Genomic DNA, 26188 nt, shown 5'->3' on the forward strand with positions numbered 1-26188 from the left:
CCAGGGCCCCATGTGTCGTAAGCGTTGCAGTTTGGTTGCGGAAAAAAATGCAGCGTTTTACAGTCCCTGCAAAGCGATTGTAGCGAATCCTATCCACACACTGTAGCGGACATGCTGTGATTTCCAAAACTGTTTCAGTCTTGGAAATTGCGGCATGTCAATTATACCTATGGAAACGAAAGAGGTTTCCCTATTTCCTACAGAGGAAGTCTTTGAGGACTTTCTGTGAAAAACGCTGCGGGAAAAACAGCAATGTGTTGGCGCCACAGAATTTTCCGCAGTGCTTTTTTGCTGATGCCCACTACATGGGACCTTAGCCTTAAAAAGGTATTCCACATTATTTTAATGGATGACCTATCTTTGTCAATTTACTATACATGGGAACTCACTTGAATGGGACTGTGCTGCTATGCCAAGCACAGCCACTATACAACTCTATGGCACTATGCTTTTGGTAGTAATGAAGAAGCTGCAGTGCTCACCCAAACACTTCAGCCCCTTCCAACAGCTGACTGGCTGGGGGTCCGGGTGTCAGGATCTTGACAATCTTTAATTTATGACCTATTCTAATATAAGGCATTCATTTTAAAGCCTGAAAAAATCCTGTTAACCTTTTCACGCCCCAGATTCAAAGCCAGATACAGTATGCTGGTTTTATCTGAAGAAACAATCACGTGTGTCCTTAACATGCATACTGGAAATACATTTGCAAATCCAGCCGTGGACACTGTACTAGTATTATTGTTCTTACTTTCTGTAGCATCGATTGTCTTTCAGATAACACAGCAAAACTGTGTATATAACTGTGCTGCATTGTCTTACAATCACTACTCTGTGATGCTACAATAGAAATGAGCGCAGTGCTAGTGCAATGTGTGTTACATGTCTAAGGTCCCGTTCACACGGGAAGATTATGGCGCTGAATCCACATCATAATCCGCCCTCTCACAATGGAGGTCTATGTAGACCGCCAGTTTACTTTTTTTCCGTGAGCAGCATGTTGCTGCTCAAGGAAAAAAGAAATGAGCTGCCCTTTGTTCAGGCAGACTCTGCAGCTGATTCAGCCCCAGCGTCCGCCTCGCGGCAGCACCCTCCGGACTAGGCCCATGCATTTAAGCATACTCCAGAGGGGGAAGCCGTGACTGTCGGAAGCCGCGACAGTTGTGATAGGTGCATTTTGGACCCGCGTCACTCTCGGGAGCAAAATCCACCAATCCGCTCCCCGTGTGAACGGGGCCTAAGGATGTAAGGATAGTTATAAATACATATAATAGGTCCAGCACACTGAAGCTTTGAATGGGGGCAGTAGAGGGTCAATATTAGAGGCAATGCTATACATTCTGTAGTAGTAGAGCTCACACGGAAGAGGAGAGCAGTGCTTCTGACTATGCAAGCATAGTGGCATCCTGACTTTATGAAATCTGTATCAAAATCTCTGCTACTAGAGGTGGACTTCACATGACAACAGGCAGTAGACAACAAGTTAGGGGCATTCACATTTGCGCCCGTGTCCGCCCACCGGGTCTCCGTCCTATTCCCTGGGGAAACTGGGTAGGGGATGGCTTCCTGGTGGTCAGTTTTAAAACACATTCAGGGTTTTTAAAGCAAATCGCCGGTGTTCGTATGCAGCCTCTCCCCGGGGAAACCAGTTTTTTTGCACGGACACAAAGTTGGACATGCAGGACACGAGTGCAAGTGTGAACAACCCCTTGGTAGGAAGAGTGTCTAAGCTTGGAACACTTTTTACAGTACAAAACTATGATTTTTACATACATAACTAAAGTCATTTGCTCTTTTGATAACATTAGTTATCACATGAGAACAAGTTAGTTGAAACTGCTATGCCTATATAGTCGACACAATTGTTTCCTTATTTAACACTGCATAGCAGTGTATGATATAAACCCTTCATGTTATCTGTAGTTTAATATCATCATCTTCTTCCCCCGGGGCTCTCTCTATGTGTTATAAAACAATCTTCTCTACTGTATTTTGTTTAATCTATTAATGTTCTGTGTGAAAAGCAATTTCATTCGGCTATTCTAGCTGTTCTCCTGCTAGACAATATTGGATTTTTTTTTCGACAAGGGTTGACTGGTTTATGGATGGACTAAACTGACTGTACATTTATACAAATCACTAATAGGTGACAGACAATTTGACAGCTTAAATTATTTTAAAAGCTTCAATGTATCTTTGTCCTGTTCACAGATTATATTGCATTTGTCCGAGCTGTTCCTCAAATGTCATTACAGGATGAGCTCCCACCTATTTCAGTGTTGGGAGCTTGTCCAATACATCCATTACCTTTTACTACACATATTGTTATACCATGTTATGATGAAGTCTTAAACCTTTCTATTCATCCAGCTAATGGAATCCTTTACCAAGTCCTCAGATTTTATCATTCCTTGCACTATCCTAAGCATCTTGTTATTTAGAAGGTTTCTTGGAAGAGTGAAAATAACTTATTTGAAATGTGAATGAGCCCAACACAGCTAAAAATCGATGCAGAAAAAAGATAGTCAAAATGCGTAGCATTTTTCATTGAGTTTTTACTACGTTTTTCTTCGCGTTTTCCTACCCTATAAAATATATAAGGAAAATGCTAGTGACTTTACAGCTAATATTAACATGTTGCACTTTTCCACTCTTTTTTCCCCACAATAGTTGGATGTAATGAATGAAATATCATTCATTTTTGGGCGGTTACTGCATAATTTTTTCTGCTGTGTTTACTCAGAAGATAAAAACACTGTGGTTCCACAACGCGGGGCTGTGATGATAAGAGCCTCAGTTCTGTATCTTTCTTGCAAATGTATTTTTACTTGTTCATGTCAGTCCTATACATACCTATAGGAATGTTGTGTTTAAGCTGTGTTTACATTGGTGTTCAATTCACTTCAGTGGTTTTATGTCTATATCATGGGAGATTGGCCTTTCTTGCCAGCCAGTTTATTAACCCTGGGTAACAAATGTCCAGGGAGGGAGAGGGCCTATATTCATCCCCAGATATACATCTCTAACAGCGACTAGGAAGACATCCCTCTTTCCCAGGATTCTGCAGTGGGATAAGGAGGTGGGGGCTACCAGAGAGGCAGGTGTGGTTAGCCTTTTACTGTAAGATAAGATAAGATAAAATAATCCTTTAATAGTCCCACAATGGGGAAATTTCAGTGATACAGTTTCATGGATGGTACAGTAGTATATAACAAGAGAGAAAACACATACAAGCTCATGGCAGATAGAGAAATACTAGGAATCATAGCAACTAAAACGAAAGAAACACAGACACACTGCAGGATCATTTAGTTCTCTGTGCGGAGTGATGTTAATAATACAGCCCGACCGTGGTTGGAGGACATGAGGAGGGGGGTCACAGCATGTAGATATAACAGGCAGAAAACATTTTTGCAGAGGTGGGGGACATAGGCAGCTATTATGATAACATGTGGTAGTTCCTTTGGTAGGTAGTGAGATCTCATGCTCACAGCTGATAGCTCGGTATCTTGCATCAGCACTATTGTCCATTAACCACAAAAAATGCCCCACAAAAAAATGTCCTTCATCACAAGCCCTCCTCCTTTCTTCTTACCACTGTGTTCTACTGCCCAAAGAAGTCTGAAGCCATCCAGGTAGACAGGGTGCTACTCTCTTGCCAAGCTTCCATAAACTCATGGGATAGGTGGGTGATGGTAGGTTCCCAGGCTGTAACAGAGTCCCATGTGTCCACAGTAAAAGAAAGAAATACCAGTCAGCTGTAGCATCTTCACACATCAGCAATAGACGCCAAAAATCATCTCCTAGAGACTTAGATTCTTGGTCACTCAGCAAAGAGAGCAAGAACCACCCACCTCTCTCCAAAATTTAATCTCTTTCACTGTCACAAATTAGGATTAATTTTTGCCATGCCAGTCAGGATTATTATGTACCTACATAGTGTAATGCTACTTTCACACTTCATTAAACAAGTGCAAACATCAAGTGCACAAAAAAGCTGTATGCCTATATAAGATATTCCTTTAATAGTCCCACAATGGGGAAATTTCAGTGATACAGTTTCATAGATGGTACAGTAGTATATAACAAGAGAGAAACACATAGAAGCTCATGGCAGATAGAGAAATCCTAGGAATCATAGCAACTAAAAAAGAAAGAAACACAGACATACTGCAGGATCATTTAGTTCTCTGTGCAGATTGATGTTAATAATAATAATTATAATAATAATAATAATAATAATAATAATAATACAGCCGACTTGGTTGTAGGACACGAGGAGGGGGGTCACAGCATGTGGATATAACAAGCAGAAATTTTTGCAGAGGTGGGGGACATAAGCAGCTATCATGATAACATGTGGCAGTTCCTTTGGTAGGTGGTGAGATCTCCTGCTCACAGCTGATAGTTCGGTATCTTGCATCAGCACTATTGTCCTTTTAACCACAAAAAATGCCCCAAATGTCCTTCATCACAAGCTCTCCTCCTTCTTCCTCCTTACCACAGTGTTCTACTGCCCCAAGGAAGTCAGAGACCATCCAGGTATACATGGTGCTGCTCTCTTGCCAAGCTTCCATAACTCCTGGGGTAGGTGGGTGATGGTAGGTTCCCAGGTTGTAACGGTGTCCCACGTGTCCACAGTAATAGAAAGAAATACCAGTCAGCTGTAGCATCTTCACACATCAGCAATTGACGCCAGAAATCATCTCCTTGAACGAAGAAGTCCGCATTTCCATGTAGGTTTCTCTTCCATGCCGCATGTTGAGCCATGCTGTCCTAGCTGGGGGGGATGGTAACAGGCACATGTGGAAACCAGCTGAACCAGGTCTTGAGTCCATGCTTTACAATGGAAACAAAAGGAACAAAAAACTCCACAGGGTCTTCCATTCGATTTATAGTTGCTAAATTCATAGTGCTAGATTGCTTGGTTACCGGATTCTTGAAGATATAGAGAAAAAGAGTGAAAAAGGAAAGAAAAAGTTTGCTCCCAGCTTGGAGCACTGCATCAAAGGCAGCCAGCCTCTCAGGGGGCGGCGCCAAAAAAAAAAAAAAATATATAACCTACAAAACATAGGTAAAAAATGTAAGATTCTGGTGCAGTCCCATGCACCACAAATACAATCTATGCCAGCTAGGAAGTGGTGTAGATTTCTGGTATAACTAATGCCAGATATTTGGTGTGTCCCTGTCCACACCCTGATTCCCATCCCACTCTGGGCATAGGAGATGAGATATGCCATTATGCCCCAGTTTGGGATGCAATTTCAAGCAATTTTTAGGCACAGTCCTGTTAGTCAATCTGGGCCAATGTGTGTGTATATAACTTTTTTCCCGATCATACAAGTAATTGCAGATAGATAATAAATAAACCACATAAGACCATATAAAACAGATAAAAGAGCCATACTTGCGATTAAAAAAACTAATCACTAAAGTGAAAAATAAATGTGAAGTAGAAGTTTCTGTTGAGTGAAGGAAATGTGAATATGAATAATACATGAAATAAGAAAATATTGAATTGTGATTTCACATAATATCAAAATGTGAAATGTGAAAAATGAACCACAGTTAGCAGGAAAAATGTTGTGTGTGGGCAAAAGTAATAGAGAAATAAAGAAAAAGCTAAGTTAAGATGCAAAAAGTAGTTGCAAAATCAAAAACTAATGGTTATACAGTAACTGTAAAGAGTGAAATAAGCTATATTTTGCACAAAAACACATAAGGCTACATTCACATGAGAGCGAGCTTATGTTTTCATGCTTCATTATAGAACAATAAAAGGATTGTTTAAATTGCCGCACATCAACGGAGCCCAAAAGAGTCTAATGTCTACAAAGAGGTCTGTTGGGCTTCCAGCCCATGGTCCTTCATTATATTAGTCCTGTAGAAACTTTTGTTCTCAATTTTTAAGATTCTGCGGTGAATGCACCTAACAGGGTCTTCATCACAAATGTGAACCCACAAATATATAAATAAGGGTGTCAAATAAAAAAAATGCTGAATAAGTAGATGGTGTATGATGAAAATGGAGCAAAAAAGTGTGAGAAGACCCTCGAGGGACCAACACTTGGATGCTGCGAATCTGCTGTTTGAAGTGAATGGGCTGAACTGTGATACCAAGCATGTACCAAGCAATGTACGTACTGAAGAAGCTGCAGCGCTCAGCTAAATTCTGCAGCTTCATCAAACAGCTGATCGGCTATTAGACCCTTGCCGATCTTTGGTTGGAAGTTAATAGTTCAGCCTGGAAAACCTCTTTAATTGAAAAATAAAAAAATAAATTAATAAATACTAATTAGATACTGTGTGGTAATAGTATGTGTAGGGCCCACTATGGGGCATAATACTGTGTACAGAGGCCACTATGGGGCATAATACTGTCAGCAGGGGTCACTATGGGGCATAATAGTGTGTTCAGGGGCCACTATGGGGCATAATACTGTGAGCAGGGGCCACTATTGGGGATAATACAGTGTGCAGGGGCCCACTATGGAACATATTACTGTGTGCAGGGGCCCCTATGCAGCATAATACTGTGTGCAGGGGCTACTATGGGGCATAATAGTGTGTGCAGGGGCCACTGAGGGACATAATACTGTGTGCAGGGGCCCACTATGGAACATATTACTGTGTGCAGGGGCCACTATGGGGCATAATACTGTGTGCAGGGGCCACTATGGGGCATAATAGTGTGTGCAGGGACCACTATTGGGCTTAATAGTCTGTGTAGGAGCCACTATTTCACATAATAGTGTATGTAGGGGCCACTATGGGGCATAATAGTGTGTGCAGAAAAGCAATTTGTATGGTGGAGAAGGATATGTCAAATGTTCGTCTTGGGGCCCAGTCATTCCTAGTTACGCCACTCCACATTCCATAGCACACAATTGTTTTTATATTTAAAAATGCTTGTACTGTTCAGAAAAGAAAGGATTTTTATATGTATTTTTGTGAAGCTAAGCGCTGTATAAAACAGCCTTTAGTTGAGGCCCCCACATTACGCTTTTTGGCTGTTGCAGAAATGCCGAAGAAATAAAAATATGTTGTGTTTTATAGTACCAGCAAAGTGATTCAGATTTAATTTCATCTCATCCATATATGGCAGGAAAAAAAGCTGCCTTTTCATAAATGCATGTGTTATTGAAAATTGCAGCATGTTAAGTTCATTTACAGGATCCCAAGTGTTTTCCCTATTGTTTAAATAGGGGAAGAGAAAGGTAGAGGAAAACAGTAAAAAAAAGACCACACGTAGTAAAACACAACTAGAAAAGACTGAGGAAAAGAAGATAAAGCTCTTGCAATTTGTATTGCATTTTCACAACTAAAAATAACATGCTGCATTTTTCAAAAAGGTGTACATCCCCTGGCAAGAGATACTAAGAAAGGTATATCGGTGGAACATGTGAATTAGCTAAGTAGGGAAGCCATGTAAATACCAGGATATGAGATGCTTTGGGCCCAGCTAAGGGGAGTCAGAGGCAGTCAACTCCAACAGGCACGCACCCAATGGTGTCCTCTACATTTAGCATATGGCATAAGTATCAGAACAAATATTCTAAAAGCAACATGGGGAATAATGAATCTAGAAGTCTTAATAACAATATGGTACTATACAAAAGAATACCCTCAAATGCTCCGGGCGGAAAGACCTAGACAAGGATTTAGTAATAAGAAATTAAAATTTTTTTGGAGAAGTCTTCTGTAGTTGATACGTTTATTAATGGCTAACTTAAAAAAAATGATGACATATTGCGAGCTTTTGGGAACTACTAGAATGGTCCCTTCATCAGGCTGGTATAACACAATGTCTGAAGGTAGGCATATTTATACAGGAATAGAGTGTTAGACCTAAAATAGATGGAAAGCAGAACATGCAAATAAACATGTATATCAGTTCACAGGAAAGTTCTCTGGGTTTATGGTTCCTTTGATCAGTCACGTGGTGTCTAGTTGTTGTAAAACGTCATAAAACCCTGTGACTGGTTTATCCCCATTTGGAAAGTGTCAAAGGTCATCATGAATTTATATTCCCAAATCCTCCAATGTTTCCTCTTTTTGAAATCTCCTCTTAAAACCAAGATCTTCATGTCATTGATGATATTATGATTTGGATTGCAGAAGTGTTTTGGCACAGGGAGGTCAATTCTCTGCTATCTAATCGTATGTCTGTGTGAGTTCATCCTCATCCTAAGTGTCTGTCCTGTCTCACCTACATACAGGCCCCCAGGACACTTGGTACACATTATTAAATACACCACATTAGGTGTGCTGCAGGTGAAGTTACCTGGAATCTTGTAGTCTTGATCAGAGTTCGGGATCTTTATTTTATCCATGGTCAGTATGCGAGGGCAGGTTTTGCACTTTTTCCGTGCACACGGAAATGTTCCTGTGTTGGTTGGAGGTGACAGTGAGCTGCTAATCACCATATTCCTGAGGTTTGGTGGTTGTCTATAGCACAGGAGAGGGGGTCTGGATTTTAGACAGTTGTCTTTTTGCAGTAGTGGATGTAGTTTGTGTGTGATTCCTCTCAGCATCTCCAGGTGTGGGTTGTATGTGACAACCAGGGGCACCCGATTTTCTTCTTACGGTACAAAGATATTTTTCCTTAAGGACTTAGTAGACTTAGTAGAGGAAGGACAACGCTACTTCTGAGCAACGGGTTTCCATATAGGGGGCATTCACTTCACATATAGTGAGGAAGGGGCATTCACTTCCCAATTGTGCATAGGAAATTGTGAAATATCCAGAGATGTACAAAACGCAGGTGAATTTGCAAATGTTCTCAGAGTGGCAGATTGTCCATTTTTACAGGCTATGAGGGCAAAAAAACCCTAACAGAATGGCATTTGGTGCCATTGTGGAAAATTGCTTACAATGTAAGTTTAAGATCATCTTCTCCGTTAGCTTCGGCATACCCCGCACCCTAATGTTATGGTGTGTTCCTCTATTATCCTAATTTTCAAGATGGATAGATGGAGAATTTGAATTCCATGTGTAAAGTCCTGAAAGCCTGCAGCGAAGAAGGCAGAGCAGGGTCATCCACAGCATGGTGGGGAGCACTGAGGAGAGAGGTCCTGACAGGTACCATTATGTGATGAACAGTGGCTATTGTGACATGGCTGGAATGGGGCCCTGACATCCTCTGGAGGTCACACAGGTGTCCCTGTGGAAAATGGCTGATGGTGGGAGACATAGAAGGGGCTAATGGCAGCAGAGAAAGAGCACTGAGGGCTCACCTGTGAAGATGTTATATAGATATTATATATCCATTTTGTTTATTTGAGAAAGGGGTCTGCGAACCCTTTACTGCTAATAAATATCTGCATTTATTTATACTCATAAAAGGAATATCTGCCTACAAAGATGTAATTGGGTAAGAAAAATGTAAAAGAATTTGCTCCAAAGCCTTCTTGGAAGGTTTCTTCTATTATTGCATCTGTGAAGATGTTGGCAGTGGAGATACTGCTGGAGAAGATGGTGCCAGGTCCTCCCCACATGGAAGAAAATTCAGGGCCGTAAGAGTCACAGTGAAGTGGCCGCTGGGAGAGGGTCCCTTCTGATGGGGTAGTAAGAGACTGCGATGGAAGTGCTAGCAGTAAAGAGGTGCGGACATCTGCAGGAGCAAGAAACACAGACGGCGTGAAGACCCGTGGGAAGGAGCAATGGCAGAATGTTGCCAGAGTAGGTGCCAGTGTAGGATCTCTCAGTGGCTTCTGGATTTCTTGGGGGGGCAGTTTCTTCCCCATAAGCGGTGAATAGGTTAGCTCCGTTTTCAGGTAGGGGAGAGCAGGAGCTGCAAGTCTCAACATTCAGACCATACCCTTCCACAAGTTCTGCTTTATTCATTACAATACACTGGAATATGGGTTCTTGCAGTGTAAATTCTGCCAACAGAGCGTATTCCCGAATGCTTCCCTCCTTTACAAATCTCTCATATCTTATGTATAGTACAGTTTCCACTCACTCGATGGTGCAGGCAGAAGTTCTTGTTTTCTTCTCGTTTTAAAGTATTTTCTTTGTTACAGAGAAGCTCTGGGAATGCCCTTTTGACAAAACAGTCTTTCTATAATAAAATAGTCTCTGTTCCCCGCACAGATGGCTTCCCCGCCTGTCTCAAACCTTCCTGTGAGTCAGGCATAACTTCATATAATATGATCTTTCTGTCTGATCCTGATATGATTGCTTTTTCCCTGCCTCAGAAGAAAAATTGTATTTTCACTTCTCGGAAAGGATTTTTATGGGAAATGATTTTTCTGTAGTCCTGGCAGATGGAAAACTGTCAGATAATGAATCCAAAGGCAGCTAAAGAGTTAAATACAGTACCTAAAGCAGGCAAACCTCAAGATATTATCATATAGGAATGAATCAAGACCCACTTCAAATCAGTAACAAGTAGGGTTGAGCTGATCTTGCGATTTCCGATCATTTTCCATCCGAACCCGATCCTGATCCCAATTCCGATCCTAATGCAAGTCAATGGGATTTTTTTTAACGATCGAAGATCAGATTTTAAAAACGATCCTATGCACTACACCGCATGGAGTCCACAAATTGAACACTTCAATTTTTGGACACCAAACTGTGTAGTGATTTAAAAAAAAGTCCCCCCTGGTGTACACTTACCTGCACAGATCTGCTGCCGCTCCCCGTTCTTCTCACTCCTCTTCTTTCTCAGTCACATGCCTTCAGAGCGCCGTGCATGCTCCCTAGGCTAGTGTTAGAGATGCTGGGAGTAGGTGAGGCTTATTGTGGCTTAGAAGAGTGTGGGCGGGTACAGGGAGGGGAGACGTGAGTGCATCACTCATGTCTCCCCTCCCAGTACCGCCCACACTCTCCTAAGCCACAAGTCCTGCAGGGGAGTGGCAGCGGATCTGTGCAGGTAATTTGAGCAATCAGGATCAGAATTCCGTTCCCGATCTTTTTTAGGCGGGATCAGAACCCGATCGCCGATCAGGATCCAATCTTTTCCAATCTCGATCGCTCAACCCTAGTAACAAGTACATGGGTGAATGGGTGAAATATATATACGGTATATATATATATATATATATATATATATGTAAATGTACATCTGATTTTTAAAAAAAAATGTTTTTTTTTTTTTCCCCAAAACTGGCATTTTGCACAGCACTATTTACTGTATGCCCACTGCACTGCTGGAGTAGCTGCCTGATCCAGGAGTCTGTGCACCTCTGCTAAGATCTATATCATCTATGAGCAAAAATGGTGCGAATGATGATGAATAAATAGCCCCGCTCCCACTTTGAGAAAAAATACCCCTTGCGAGCAGTGTTATATAGTTGCAGGTTACAAAAGGTGTGACAAAAGGTGGCATAGATTGTAATGAATTCCCCCCCCCCCCCTTTGTCATTCCGAGGTAAGTATAGAGCAAATGAGCTGAACAAGCACACAGTGAAAACCATCGCTATATAGGTAGACAGATAGATATCGATAGAAGATAGATAGAGATTCCATTACTTTGCTGTAAATGTAACTACTTAATAATATTCTGAGCTAAATATAAATGGACGCCTGAGTGACTTCATTTTATAGAAAGCCCCTCCCTGCATAAAATCCTCAGCAAATTCTGATTAAAATTATTGATCAGTGAAATAAAGAATGATCTGATTAATTTATCTCTTTCTCATTTGCCGTACCATTGCCTGACAGCAGCAGTCCATCCAACTCTTCTCATCTCCAAGGATGTATATGCAGTCTATGCCAACCCATTTGAGTCATTGTACAGTAGGTAAATTCTGCTCCTTCAGCTATAGACAATTTCTTAGTTATAAGGTGGTGGGACCCCCAATAACCGCCAGTATTCATTCGAGAAACCCATCACCATCACAGGCGAATGATGTATTACATAGTTCCCATAGAAAACAACATACAAGTGCTCCTGAATAAGAGACACTGCTTAAGGCTGAGGCCCCACATTGCGGAAACGCAACTTTTTATATTGAGCCAAAATCAATTGCCTATAAAAGGAATGGGAAATATATAGGAAGTTCTTATACTTTAGCTAAAAAGAAAAGTGGTGCGTTTCCGCAATGTGGGGCCTCAGCCTTAAGCTGCTCTCCATACTAGTGAACTTTTCTTTATTACAAAGAGTTCCCTAACAAAACACATAGCTTTACTAAATGGGCAATCGTGTTAGGCTGGGGACATACAAGATCAACACATTGCCAAATTTCCAGTAGGACGGTTTTTCTAAGGTGCACTTGCATTATTCTATTCGAGTCTCCTGCAGCTTTCAACCTTTGCTTTGCTCATTGGAAGTCAGGGGTAAAATCGCAGTAATGTTTGACAGAGAGAAGGTCACATTGTACTGCAGGGTAAGTCACCACGTGTCTATAAAATCTGTGTAACTTATATCCACAATTATCCCATATGCCCTAATTTATTCCTATCAGTTCCACTGTTGGTCTGTATAGTGCCACCAGGGGTATCTTTATTCATCATGTAGCTTTTTATGTGTTTCATAAAATTAGTTTTTAGTGGGGTTTTTTGGACAGGAGATTGGTGCCTGCAAAGGATTAACATAATGACTTAGGACCTTTACGTTTCACGTGTGTATATGTTTTTATAGTCCCAAATCCTTCAGTGGAAGTCAAAGGACTTTATTATTATTAGTGTATAATGACTATAGATTGGGCGCCTGATAGACAAGCATCCAGGAAATTGCTGCCACCTCAACCCCTTCCATCCCATTACTTCCTCTTGTAGCGTTTGCATGCCTGGGTAATATTTAAAGGTTATCTCTCATAATCCATCTTTCAAAAGAGAATTGACAGAGTGAAGCCTGACCAACCAAAGTCTGACTTAACCCATTGTACTGCTTGCTTTTCTTGCCCAATCCATTGCTTTTAAGATATCACGTCTTTCCTTCACATTGTAAAATATTAGCAAAGAAGATCATGAAAAGTGATTTTTTTGAATATTGCCATTCAATAATTACCTATCACTGTCTTTACTATTGGCAATTATTATGTTGTGGACCAAGAAGAGTCTATTTGGTGGGATTCTAAGAGTTGTGATCACATATTCGCTCAGCTTTTATCCGGCGGCTGCATGGCTGGTCATTGAGTATAACAGGCCAAACATGAAGCCTTGGGAGAAGGAGCAGCACAAGACTATCCTTGCACCTCTTCCTTTTTGTTCTTTCGATGGTCGGGGGTTACACCATTCAGATCTCCAATGATCAGGTATATCAGATATTCTCATGACGTTCCACCATTGTCTCATTTACATATATATTGTATCTATGATGATACTTCTATTCTCAGATTCTGATGAATATCATATGTTGTTTTTAGTTCCTCAGATATATTGTAGTTTGGATTTTTGCCCACTCACAAAAATTCTGATATGTTTTTTCAATTGTAAATTGATTTTCCCAACTATTTGTGTAGCCTGACTTTATTACCAGAGAATGAGTAGCAGGTAGAGAGGGACTGTCATTGTCAAGGGCTTGCCTTTCATCTCCAGTAGATTGACACTCCCTCCGCATACAGCAGTGGTTACAGTAATAATCATTTTATGATCCTAAGAAATACAATTGCAACGGCTGCATTAGCGGCTCCATCATTTCTTTACTTGTTAATACAAATTTCAGGGCTTCTTAGCCATCTCTAGACAGAATTCCGCTAAAACCAACATGACTATAAATGTGCTTGTCAAGTTTAGAGCCATTTAAACATGAACCTTACGTAAGAGGATATTAAAAAGATATGTGAAGACGTGACTGCAAAGTGCCGCACTGTGATGCAGAAACCCTGCACTGTGAACAGGGAGCAGTTGTTTCTTGCCATTAGCTGCCGGCTTTTCAATCACCCTGGTTCTAGTACATGCCTCTCTTTATATTTATTATCCTTTCATTCTCCAGAACATTACGTTCTTCCATAATCTCTTTTCATTTTGAATGGAAACCAAGGAAAAAGGTGAAAAACCGGAGATTGTTACTAATATTATTAGTATTTTTCTTGCTACTTATTATAGACAAGGATATATAGAAAAATCAGGAGTGGACTGACCACTCTGGCAAATGAAGGACCACATCTCTTTGGTCAATTAATATAAGTGATCAATATTTCTCAAATGTAGTGTATTGTGGCTCTATTGGTCGGTAAGGGATCCATGACCTCTACTGTCCACATGGCCCAGATCACTCTAAAGCTGAGTTCATACTAGGTTTTTTGTACTAGATTTTGACACAGCAGTGCACCAGCATCCTGTCGTGGCATTCTGCTCCAGAGTAGGCCCAAATGACTGGGACTAGTTGGGAGGGTGTGCTGTGCCGTGGTCACCATGGCGGATTCAGCCGCAGAATCCGCGGCAAGATAGGGCAGCTTGCTTCTTTTTTACACAAGCGAGGAAAGAAGTGAATGGCTCCCATTGAAGTCAATAGGAGGCGTTTTTTGAGCTGGATTTGAGGCAGATTCCACATCAAAATCCAGTCCAAAAAACCCCATGTGAACTCAGCTTAAGTCTGTCCTTGGTAAACTCAGAAATAGGTGTCATCCTCCCCAAACACAAGACACATTACTTCGCAATCTCCATGATTTTTATCAGAGGTAACAACACCGTTAGGCTGTTCTCTACTCCTCTTTCTTACCTTCTTTTAGGTCTCATTCACACTCAGGTATGTTGGTAATTTTTTTTTTTTTTTCATTGTATGTAAGATGGAGAGCCCTCTTTTAGAGATGAGCGAGTAGTATTTGTAGTCATAGTATACTATGGTATTCAAAATATTCATACTCAGTCGAATACTACTAGATATTCGCAGTAAATATTCGATTTAGAGTCAGTGTTGATTGGCCGAATGCTATACAGTGTATAGCATTCGGCAAATCAACGCTGGTTCTGCAGCAGGCTCGTCCTTGCTAGACAGGAGAGCTGGCAGCTTGCTGTTACGAGGGAGCTTACTTTTTCTCATAGTTATGAATTGACCAGTGTTAGAGACTGCTGTGGTCCGATCTTAGACTCCGCCTCCTCACAGACGAGCCTACGTTGAACCAGCGTTGATTAGCCGAATGCTGTACACTGGCCAATCAACGCTGGTCAATTCATTCCTATGAGAAAAAGTAAGCTCCCTCGTAACAGCAAGCTGCCAGCTCTCCTGACTAGCAAGGATGAGCCTGCGGCAAATCAACGCTGGTTCTGCAGCAGGCTCGTCCTTGCTAGTCAGGAGAGCTGGCAGCTTGCTGTTACGAGGGAGCTGACTTTTTATCAGTGCAACTGCAAGCGCTGTGCAGTTAAAGTGCATGGACCCCATAGACTATAATGGGGTCCGTGCTCTTTAACTGCACAGCGCTCCTCCTAAACACTCTCCTCCTGCTATTCGCGGACTTGGTGACTTTCCTTTAGTCGAATAGTGGTTTCCCCTGAAACGAGCATTTTTTCCATAGACTATAATGGGATTCGATATTCGATCGAGTAGTGGAATATTGAGGCTCTACTCGAAACGAATATCGAATCTCGAATATTTCACTGTTCGCTCATCTCTACCCTCTTTGCATATAATTTTCAGTCCAAAAAATGTGCAAAGTGTAGGAGAGACATACTGTAGGAATTGAACTCTCCTGATTTAGTTATACTAGCAAGCACAACTTTGATGAAAACATTCCTGGGATCATTAAGAAATTGTTCAGACTCCTACCGGAACCTGCAGCCATGTTCTTCCCAAATAGATAATCCTTTGAATGCTGGTTGCTAAACATGATAGTAAAGAGACTCTAAAATTGCAATTGAGCATGCACCTTTGCCACTTGAAAACCACCATGCCCGGGGCTCATAAGGATTTCGCACTACATGGACCAACACATCACTTTTACATCTGTGTGCTGAAAACTCACATCTACCTCAACTAGCAGCCCACCTCTGACACTTTTCAGAAAAGTGACATGGATGATAGAAAACAATAAAAAATTTAAAATTTCATGCACATAAACTGCGCAAAAAAATTCCAACTTTTTTTTATACTAGATTGGGAACGGAGGATGATAAATTCAGCCACCGAGCTGCATAGCTGTTATACGGACTGCCTCAGTGATTTTTACGTTTTTGGTACAGCCGTATTGTTTGCCTTGCTCTTCTCAATGTTTTTATCTCATCCGACAGCTCTTGTGTTAATGTAAATATATTTTACTGATATTAATATTTAGCAGTTTGGGCCTGAAATGTTTGCGTTGTGTTGTGATGAAAACATCAAACCTATGATAGACAGGCACCTGCACCACAATGTTCATGGAACCTGATAAATAAAAGAACGGATTCAACCGGGGGTTACACATCTACATCACATTGCCATCAATAGTGTGCTTTATTTCTCCTAGAAATGAATATGGATTTGAAGTTTCAGCATTCACCTTTTCTTGACCCTCTCAGAATGACATGTTTAAGAAACGTTTTCTCATCTCTTTTGGTGTATTCTTTGAGTGTCTCATGGTTTTCTTGTAGAAACTTTCTGCCGATTTAATTCCTTGCGAGTCTATATCTACAGGCCCAAGTTTTTTGGTATTGGTCATGTGTTGTCAGGTTTTTGCTGTAGTGGTATGGTCCAAAAACTGAAAAAGCTGCTGATACCCTCGGTTTTCGACGTATGACAATTGCATGTTTTTCAGTTTGTATACGGTATCTTACAGGTCAGGTAAATTTACTTTCAGAATCCATGCATATTTTCTATACTAAAAAGCTAATTTCCCTTGACACTGCTCATTGTCGGAGATGGCAGCTAGTGCAAATACCAATCTGCCTAATCTTGCCAGCAACAGATGTCAACTTGAGAAGAGTAATAGGAATTGATGTCAAATTCTAGCTCTGTACGTATCCATCCTATAAAAATAATTCTATTACAGCATTCACAAACAAGTGGAAAACTTTCATATTGAGTAATATAGTGAGATTAAGTCAGCGCATAACAAACCGATAATTGAGGATATAGAAAAGTTCCCCTGTTAATGAGCTGTCAGAGATCGCTCCTGCTGTGTTCTGTAGGGCAGATTCCTATTACGAGTGTCTTACATGAAAATGAATGAGAAGTGTGAGCCACCGTGTTACCCTGCTACTATGTATTTTATTCAGTATTATGGTATGTATATTACTGAATGCATTGCATGTACAGTATGTTACAGGTTTTCTATCTCATCAGAGAGAGACCCTTTTTGGGGTGCAGGTGCCATGGCAATCAGTTTATCACTAGCAGTCCCACTCCCCAAGTAATAACCCTAAATATATGATTTTGCCAAGGAAACTCAAATCAGACAAGCATTCCCTATGTAATGGGGAAATATAGTATCACATGGCAATATGGTAATGCTGCATTAAATGGAGAGATGGCCACTTGTGTGAGTATGTCTCCACTCAGAGAAGGCACCCCCTACTCAATGCAGTGTACATCACCCATGCAGCGTGTTCATTCGAGTTGAATTGAATCACTGTATTGTCAATCAATAAATTCCGATACCCAGTGTATTATGATTGGCATCTCCCTTGTGCTGTACTGAGGAGCCTTGTACCTTTTTTCTGAAATCTTGACTTTGAACATGCTCAATGACTTTGAACAAGTCATTGATGAATCTTATGACAGAACCCAATAAATCGTACTTTCTAGGTATAAGACAAAGGGAAGAGGCGTTGCAGCAGTTTCATTCCCGTGTTTATTGTTCTCTCCTCGACAAATATACCCTCGTTCTGTGTCAGAATTTCTCTTAACATTTTATAGTTGAAACCATCTACCCGTTCTCTGCTGCAATAAAGAAAGCTGAGAAGATACTGGATGTCTTATCCTATAAATCAGGCCAACGCTGGAGTAATTTAGGAGGAAAGCCTTATCACGGAGGTGAGGGAGATGAGGTGAACGGGACCCAAAGGAATTTCCTTATGTCGCTCTGTGTATTTTGTATAAAATGTCTCTGGTAATAAAAAGCAATCATATATTTTCTGCTGTTGAGGAGCAGAGAAAGAAGCAGAAATTTTAAAAAAAAATCCAAATGTTAAAGGGGCAGAATGTGATTACAGATGAGGAGCACACATTGCGTATGACAAGATAATTGCTTCATCTGCTCCATATATGGTTCTAACCACCTTACATTGAGATGGAAAAGAAATCCTCTCATCTGTTAAGCATTATTCCACATTCATTACTAGTTCAATGCTGCAGAAATTACATATGTGCAGAGTGCAGGTCACTTCCCTCATCACAAGCGCCGGCCTGAGTAAATGGAGTCCTAGCCTGGGCGTTTGCATTGCTCACTCTGATGGATGTCACAATGTATTGGCAGATACTGTCATTCCTCAAAGGTTCCAGGGATGGCATAGAATTATAAACGCTAGCTGTGCATTAATAATAATCTATACCAGCTTTTGTCTTGACCGTAAAAATGGATGTATGGCTCCGAACAGTGGTGTCTATTTCATCTGTTTACAACCCAGAACTTAACCATAAAGACACAAGTGTACAATCTATAGCCCTATATACCTGTGCCCATATTATCTTACTTATATATGAGGCCAACATGATTTAGACTAGAGCTACATGGTGTCATCTGCAGCTTCCAACGTAACCAATGTATCACAGTGTATCAGAGTGTTATATCTACACTTGTTCTGCCAATAACAATAGAAATAAAAAGGCTACAGTGTTCCATTACATTGTGGCTCATTGCATCTCCTACAACAGGTGCTACACATTGTCTGTCATCCTATGTAGCTCCAGCTTTAGGGCACTAAGACACAACACTATTCTGGTCTATTTTTCTATGCCAAGAGTGGGTCCATAATATAGAGGTGATAGGCTTCATGGTGGTTCAGTGGTTCGGACTGCAGCTGTACAGCACTTGGGGCCCGGATTCAAATCCTGCCAATAACAACATCTGCAAGGCGTTTGTATGTTCTCCCTGTGTTTGTGTGGGTTTCCTTCGATACTCTAAAGACTTACTAATAGGGAGAAAAAAATGTACTTTGGGGGAATAGAACCCACTTGTCTATGTCTTGTTGTTGGGCTCTATTTTAGTAGGGTCGATCTATGTTAAATGGAATGGGTGGTTGTTATTTTCACCCTTTTCCGTTTGTGATTAGGACAGGTGCATGCCTTGACCCTTTGTGTGTCTGTATGTTTTGTGGTCGAGTGACCCAAGTTTTTTCTACATTTTTTAAATTGTATCAATAAAGAATTCTATTTTATAATACCTTTTGGTTAGGATTTACCTACCCTATCCCTTCTATCTATGATAAGATGGCGCCTGCATCCCGGATGGGTGCAAGAAAAACAAATGCTACCAGAAGATAAGATTACCACGCAGGACAGGGAGCAGCTGGCTATATATGGAACTGCTTAAACTTTTTCTGTTTGATTGAGATGTACCATACCAATCAGGAAAGAATATGAAAACTTACATTGTTGTTATCTCTCTTCCTTTCTCTGCTGCTATTTAACCCCATAAAAGTGCGTCAGTATTTTGTCCTTAGTTGAGAGAGGAACTAATACCAACATTGTGTGTTTGGTGTCATTTCCTTACTGCAGGCACTCAGCCTAATTATTTAGGATGACGACAGTTACCCAGCATTATCGGCCAATTAGTCATAAACACAGCCTTGACCGTATCATTAGTACTCTGTTCCATTAATTTCTATGGTCGCATACACATGTCCATGTGTTATCATGGGTTTGTATATGGGGCATGTGCCTGAATCCTATATCTTCCTGTATCACTGAAGTAAGTCATTGGGTCTTTGGAGGCACAGGCAACATACACATATGATCCATGTGCTATCCACACTGTTTTACCACAAACCCTGTACATGCCCACATTTGTATGCAAGTAGCCTAAGACCAAGCCTTAACATTGGCTTCTTGGAGATTTTAACTGAAGAGCCTCATCTGCAGTCCATAGAAATACGCTCACTGCCCAAATGCAGCAGTCACTTCATATTAACATTCTTGCTACAAAATCGTGTTAAAACGTGTGTAGCTCCTGGCTAAAAGAAGTCAATGGAGACATTTTCTATGCTATGGATGCTGAAGTAAAATTCACCTACATACATTCAAGATTGTCCGTATGTGAGAAAAATGGAAATGTACACTTGTAACACGTTGGTGCAAATAATAGAAATCTGCCGGACCAATGGGGGTCCCGGGAAATAGTTTAATAATTTCCTTAATAAAGTATCATGTAAGAATGTGGTTATCAAGACTAAAATGCTTGTGCGCTCCTACCTGCCTTCACCTACCATGCTAAGAACCAACAACTTTAAGCTTTAGAATTAAAGTGGGACGTTTACATAGCATTCAGCAAAGCGGGCAACATTGCAGAGCATGGTTGTATCTCTAAAAATGTGTACTTGAGACGGTAATAATGGTTGACCTTGTAAAACTATTTGTAGAGTAATTGGCTTAGCATAAAATATGAGTGGGGTAAGAACATTAGACTGTAAGCTCCACTGGGGGACTGCAGCTCAGTGCAATATGTGAGCAATATATAGAATGAGATGAAATCTAGAGCAGCCTCACAGTGGGAGAAGTAGAGGGCAGTCTGTCATACAGCGAGCTACGTCTGGAATTATCAATCTTTTATGAGGGTGATAGATTAAATATTGTCTTTTGATGAATTATTAATGCTCCCTTTCTCTGCTTCCCTTTTTTAGGTGTTCACAAGATATGGTAAATGTTACATGTTTAATTCTGGACATGACGGTCGTCCTTTGCTGACCACTGTAAAAGGAGGGACTGGCAATGGCCTAGAAATCATGCTGGACATCCAGCAAGACGAATATCTTCCTATCTGGGGAGAGACAGGTATGTGATTGCATGTGAAGATGTCTTTTATTACATGTGAATCATATCGTCCGTGTAATTCGCTAATACAGAATTGTAGGATTGTTCTGTAAAGAGAAGGAAAATAACAAAGAAAGTTCAAGAAAAGCACAAAGGGTTCTATTCTGGGTGGTTTCTCAGCTATCCTTTAGCCTATATTAGTCATTTGGATGTTTGAAGGCAGCCATTTTGTTTTCCTCTATAGCCCTGTTAGGTAATATTTTCAAGAGTCTTGAGTCAGTCATTGTTGACAGCAGGTTACATTTTAACAAGAACAAAGTAGCAGTTGTCAAGGGTGAATCTATAATAGTAACACTCAGTGACAAGGCTATGCGGCTTGTCAGGAATATATGCATATTATTTATACAGCTGCTGAACTCAGAGGTACTATGGTTACGGCACAACGTTATGTAAGTAATATGGGCATAATTCAATAGCTATAACAGCTAACACTAGGTTCACACTAGCGTTCAATCTCCGTTCTCAGCTTTCCGTCTTCTGCATGCAGAAGACGGAAAGCTGTCAGACCAGGTCTGGCCGTGAGCGCCGGTGAGCGTTATATGCTCTCCGCCGCGAAACCGTTTTTTTTAAATCGGACACAGAGTACTGCATGTCCGAATCTGAGTCCGATTTTAAAAAAATGGTTTCGCGGTGGAGAGCATAAAACTTTCACCGGCGCTCACGGCCGGACATCTTTCAAACCCATTCAAATGAATGGGTATGAAAGAGTCCTGCAGGTTTCCGTCTCCTGCCTCTGTTTTGTGCAGGAAACAGAAACCTGCAGAACAGAGACCGGGCGCAGATGTGAACAAGCCCTGAGGGTGGCCATACACATGAGATATCTGCTGGCCAAGCACTTGTACAGCTCTTAGATATCCCTTCCAATCTCACCATAGACATGAAGGCTTGACTCGGCCAAGAATGTGGCAGCTTATCTCTGCAAGAACAAAGTCATCAATTCAGTGGCTCAGTGGTTAGCACTACAGCGCCGGAGTCCTGGGTTTGAATCCTGCCAAGGACAACATCTGCAAGCAGTCTGTATGTTCTCCCTGTGTTTGCGTGGGATTCCTCCCATACTCCAAAGACATACTGATATAGGAGAAAAATCATCAGATCTGTTAAAAACCAATATTCTAAACACTTTCTTTCCCTGACATCTGTCATATAGGAGACCCACAGACTGTTAGCAGGTTCTGCTTAAGTTGTCATGTGTCCATGACCACCTGTTTGTCTAATCCATTATAACAATACAAGTGACATTACTAGATAAGGTTAAGTCGCTTTTTTAGAATATATGTAGAAATTACAGAGTATTTGAAGGCCACAGTACTGGTTGGCACATATTGTATTATACATAGAATATTGAGCTGTTATTGTGTGCCGCACTCCAGATACTAGGTGTGTGGGTAGACGCTGGAACTGCACAGGGATTTGGAGATGGAAAGCAGCCTGCAGGACAGCAGTTTACACATAAACAATTTGCAATCGGACCATTGACATGCCTGCTTTATATCGGTGATATTGTGATTAAAATGCGCTCCTTTTTATTTGTGCAGCACTGAAAAGTTATTTTAAAGGACCTCCTTCTGCTAGTTTGGCATTGGAAAATGTCAACGCTCACACTCTCAGCATCTCCCACTCCAAAATAGAAGCCCCCTATTGTTATATATTACAGGGAACATGCTACATAGAGGTGAATGTTGAGATACCTGTTGTGCCCGTGGAATGGAGTGCTTTCTGGCCTGGCATAACATCAAGGACTTTCCATCTGTCCTTGGGATCAGCACATTCGGGGCATGCATCATGTCTTTGGATCCTGTGATTCCCACTGGCAGCGGCCTGTACTAGTAATTAAACTGTTTGTAGCTATCTCGCTAATGAGCATATAGATGGGCTTTAGAGGGAATTGAACGTCCAGCATGGGGAGCCTGGAGAACGGCGCTTAAACTGTGCACGGAAAAGGGTCAATTATCGGAAGGGTGGATTAAATGAGAACCACCGTGCTAGACATTGCTCTATCGGTACTGTTCACCCCAGATTCAGGACATTGGCATGGTAGATGGAGAAAATGGCAGGATTCTGTCATCATATACAGACCTCTTAATACAAGTGACTGGTAAATGGACATGACTCTAAAGTTCCAAATCTATTAAATATTATCTATTGGTATTTAATCTTAGAAAGGGTAAGGCTTTGTACTGTGCAGTCATGTGGATCATGTTCCCTAAAAGGAGGGGAATGCAGATTATAGTTGATAAGAGTCACACCATCTTGAGCAGGAAGCATGTTGTACATGTGCACAGTATGCTCTCTGCTCAAGATGGTGTGACTCCTATCAACTTTAATCTGTCTCCAGCTCTCAAAAGCCTTCACATTTTGATGCTTTTTACCCAAATCCATTGAGCCATTTCAAAGTTAGAAGCCCCTTTTAGTGTTGATACAACTTAGAGTATGCTAGCCAAGTGGGCGGTAACACTGCATGTTGTACAGCACAGAGAGACCCCAGAGAAACCACAAACCAGAGACCCCAGAGAAACCAGAAAGCAACAATGTCTATCCTCTGGATTAATATAGGCTGACTATGGCGCATCAGCTGATGCTGTATGGAGGAGGCCTACAAAATGATAATACAGAAACATAGCCGGAGGGATATTAGATGCATCAGCAATATTAAACAGCAATATTGAACAGTTGTTTTTGTTTTTTTCTTGACCCTTTAGGCTATCTGTATATAAACATTGTCAAACAGTCTTTTTATTACCATACACCCACATTTATATTTGTTATTTCATTACGTTTATTAAAAGTGGATCATGCAGAAAAAGCTATTAATCACCCCATAGGCCAATGCTCATAGAAAGAATATTTGACATTTTATGTGTATGCGGATACAATAAGTTGCTCAGATCGTAGTCAAACAATAAATACATTTGTATTGAGCCAAACGAAAATATAAAGGACTACGAGGCAATACAATAGCATGTATTAATGTGTTATACACCTAATTAAAGATGTCCATGTCCGGGGCTGTGTAAAATAATTTCACTGGGAGACAGATATTGTTGCATGAAGCATAGTAAAGTAAATATTACATGCAGAAGACAATTCACTCTCCGTTTGATATTCTGTATAAATACACCCGTCGAAATGCCATGCGTAGGCTGGAGGGAGTCCATTTATAGATAGTTGTGTGTTTTCCCACTACTACCTGCCCACTCAATGCAGATGAATTCTTAGAGAGTTGCTTTTGATGCGTTATGTTCAGGCATGAATCCCATGTCTCAGTTCTTGGATGTCTATAGAAATTCCTATATTACTGCATGACATCATCCACTGCAATGCTGTATTACTGTATACATTCAGGCTAAGACACTTTTTAGACAAGTAGTTATCTATAAACACCACCAGTGAGACTCCATTCTGCATAGTTGGGTGACCTGGAGCTGTGGTGAAAGTATAATGCCCTGTTCACATCAGCATTTGGATTCCGCATGGGGACCCCCCGAATGGAATACCAAACGCAAGTGCAAAGCGATGTGCTGTAAAAGCACACAGACCCCATAGACTATAATGGGGTCCGTGTGCTTACCGGCAGATGTCCGCAGGGATCGTGCGGACAGGAAAGTAGTTCCCAATCTACTTTCCTGTCTGCATGATTTGTGTGGGCATCGTGTGGCAAGCAAACGGACCTCATTTGTATTCTGTTCGGCGGTCTCCATGCGGGCTCTTCCCGGACGGAATACAAAAGCAGATGTGAACCAACCCTAACTTAGACAAGAACAATACACAATCCCGTCTTACACAGTGAGGATCCCAGAGATCAGAACTCCATGATTTATAAACTAAAAGCATAGTCTAGCAATATGTCATCACTTTATAAGATGGGAAAGGTTTGTTTTCTGGAAGGGGAACTGTCCACATGTAGAAACTCTAGGTTTTGAATACAATAAATGCCCCCTACCCCATGAGATACCAGGCAAATGCGCATGTTGGTCATTTTATTGGCAGCTGATTTGTGGACCTGAGCCGGATATAATTCGTCACCCTATCCAAAGCCTGTGTTGGGCTAAGGCCACAGGCAACAAGCTGCAGCCAAAAAGCACTGAGTAAAAAAACATGGCTGAAGTGTACCACTGATTTTCCCGCAGCGTTTTTCACAAAAAGTCCAGTTTTTCTCTGTGGACTTTCTGCTTCCATTAAACCTATAGGAAAATTCCAGTGTTTCTAGATATAATTGACATACGGTGATTTACAAAAACATGAGCATTTTTTCCTGCAATGTATGGATGGGGTTAACCAGAATCCCTTCCACTTTGCAGGTAATTCAGTTTTTGCAGCTTTTATGCTATGTGGGTCCTAGCCTTATATGACTATTGGCTTCAGTCATTGTTGCCATTGCTTATAAATGAAATACTGTAACAAAAATGTTTCGGCTTTATAAAACAAATTCCAGTGGAGGCAACATAACCGCTATTCAATCCACAACTTTACAGCCTGCCCGTGGGATCATTGAAATTCAATGACCAATCCCATCAAATCTCTTAAAATCCCTTCAGACCTTCCATCTGACGTGAATTAAAATGCCAACATGAATAGACGGATCAGTAGTCATTCTCGAGCAGCCATAACCCAATGGGGCCGGTTATCCCTCGGGAGACTGATTTCATCTTATACTGGATGTGTTTTTTTTTTTATTTTGAAATCAAATTTGTTCATGTAAACTCAGATTGTGCATTTCTGCTTCATTCCCTTTCTTTTATTCTTCCTCAAAAAGCTCTGATCTGAGCTTGCGTTACGCAACATACTACGCTTTGAAATTCATAAGCTCATCCTTAGAACTTGGTTTTGTTCCAGATTTTCTAAGCCTGCGATGTATCAAGTTCAAGAATGAAAAGTATTGTTTTATTTGCTGTATATTAGCTGCAGCTTGTGATCTAATTAGTATTATATATGCCGTTGTAGAACATGAGCAGTAATATCATAAAAAATAACATAATGAGGGATGTCAGACTCTGAGGTGTGCCATCTCCGTGCTGGAATATATTCCTTTTCCCTCACTGAATTCCTTAATCAGGCTTAGTGACTATCAGGCATACTTGGTAATTACCTAACAGAGTTTTCTCACATCTTTAAGGAAAGACTTTCAGATGAGGGTCAAGTAGAGTGACTCTGCTAAAATGTGGATGTTTTCGAACAGTGCTTATTGGGAAATGTTGCCAAAGATTACATAGCCGTCATCACCAAAACAGATCAGTGTAATAAAAGCATATCTAAGGGTGAATTCACACTGAGTAAACGCTAGCTTATTCTGAACGTAAAACACGTTCAGAATAAGCGGCGTCTAAAGCAGCTCCATTCATTTCTATGGGAGCGGGG

At 41.0% G+C, this 26188-nt stretch overlaps 1 protein-coding gene across 2 annotated transcripts in view; it reads left to right on the top strand.

The window, feature by feature from the left end:
- Nucleotides 1–26188, top strand: part of ASIC2 (acid sensing ion channel subunit 2) — a 560786-nt gene that overhangs the window by 404430 nt on the left and 130168 nt on the right. For both annotated transcript variants that reach the window (XM_075277142.1, XM_075277141.1), the window contains exon 2: nt 20644–20794. In XM_075277142.1, coding sequence (XP_075133243.1) covers nt 20644–20794 — 151 coding nt within the window. The remainder of the gene's footprint in view (nt 1–20643; nt 20795–26188) is intronic.

Source organism: Leptodactylus fuscus, chromosome 6 (genome assembly GCF_031893055.1).
Source record: "Leptodactylus fuscus isolate aLepFus1 chromosome 6, aLepFus1.hap2, whole genome shotgun sequence".
NCBI lineage: Eukaryota > Metazoa > Chordata > Amphibia > Anura > Leptodactylidae > Leptodactylus > Leptodactylus fuscus.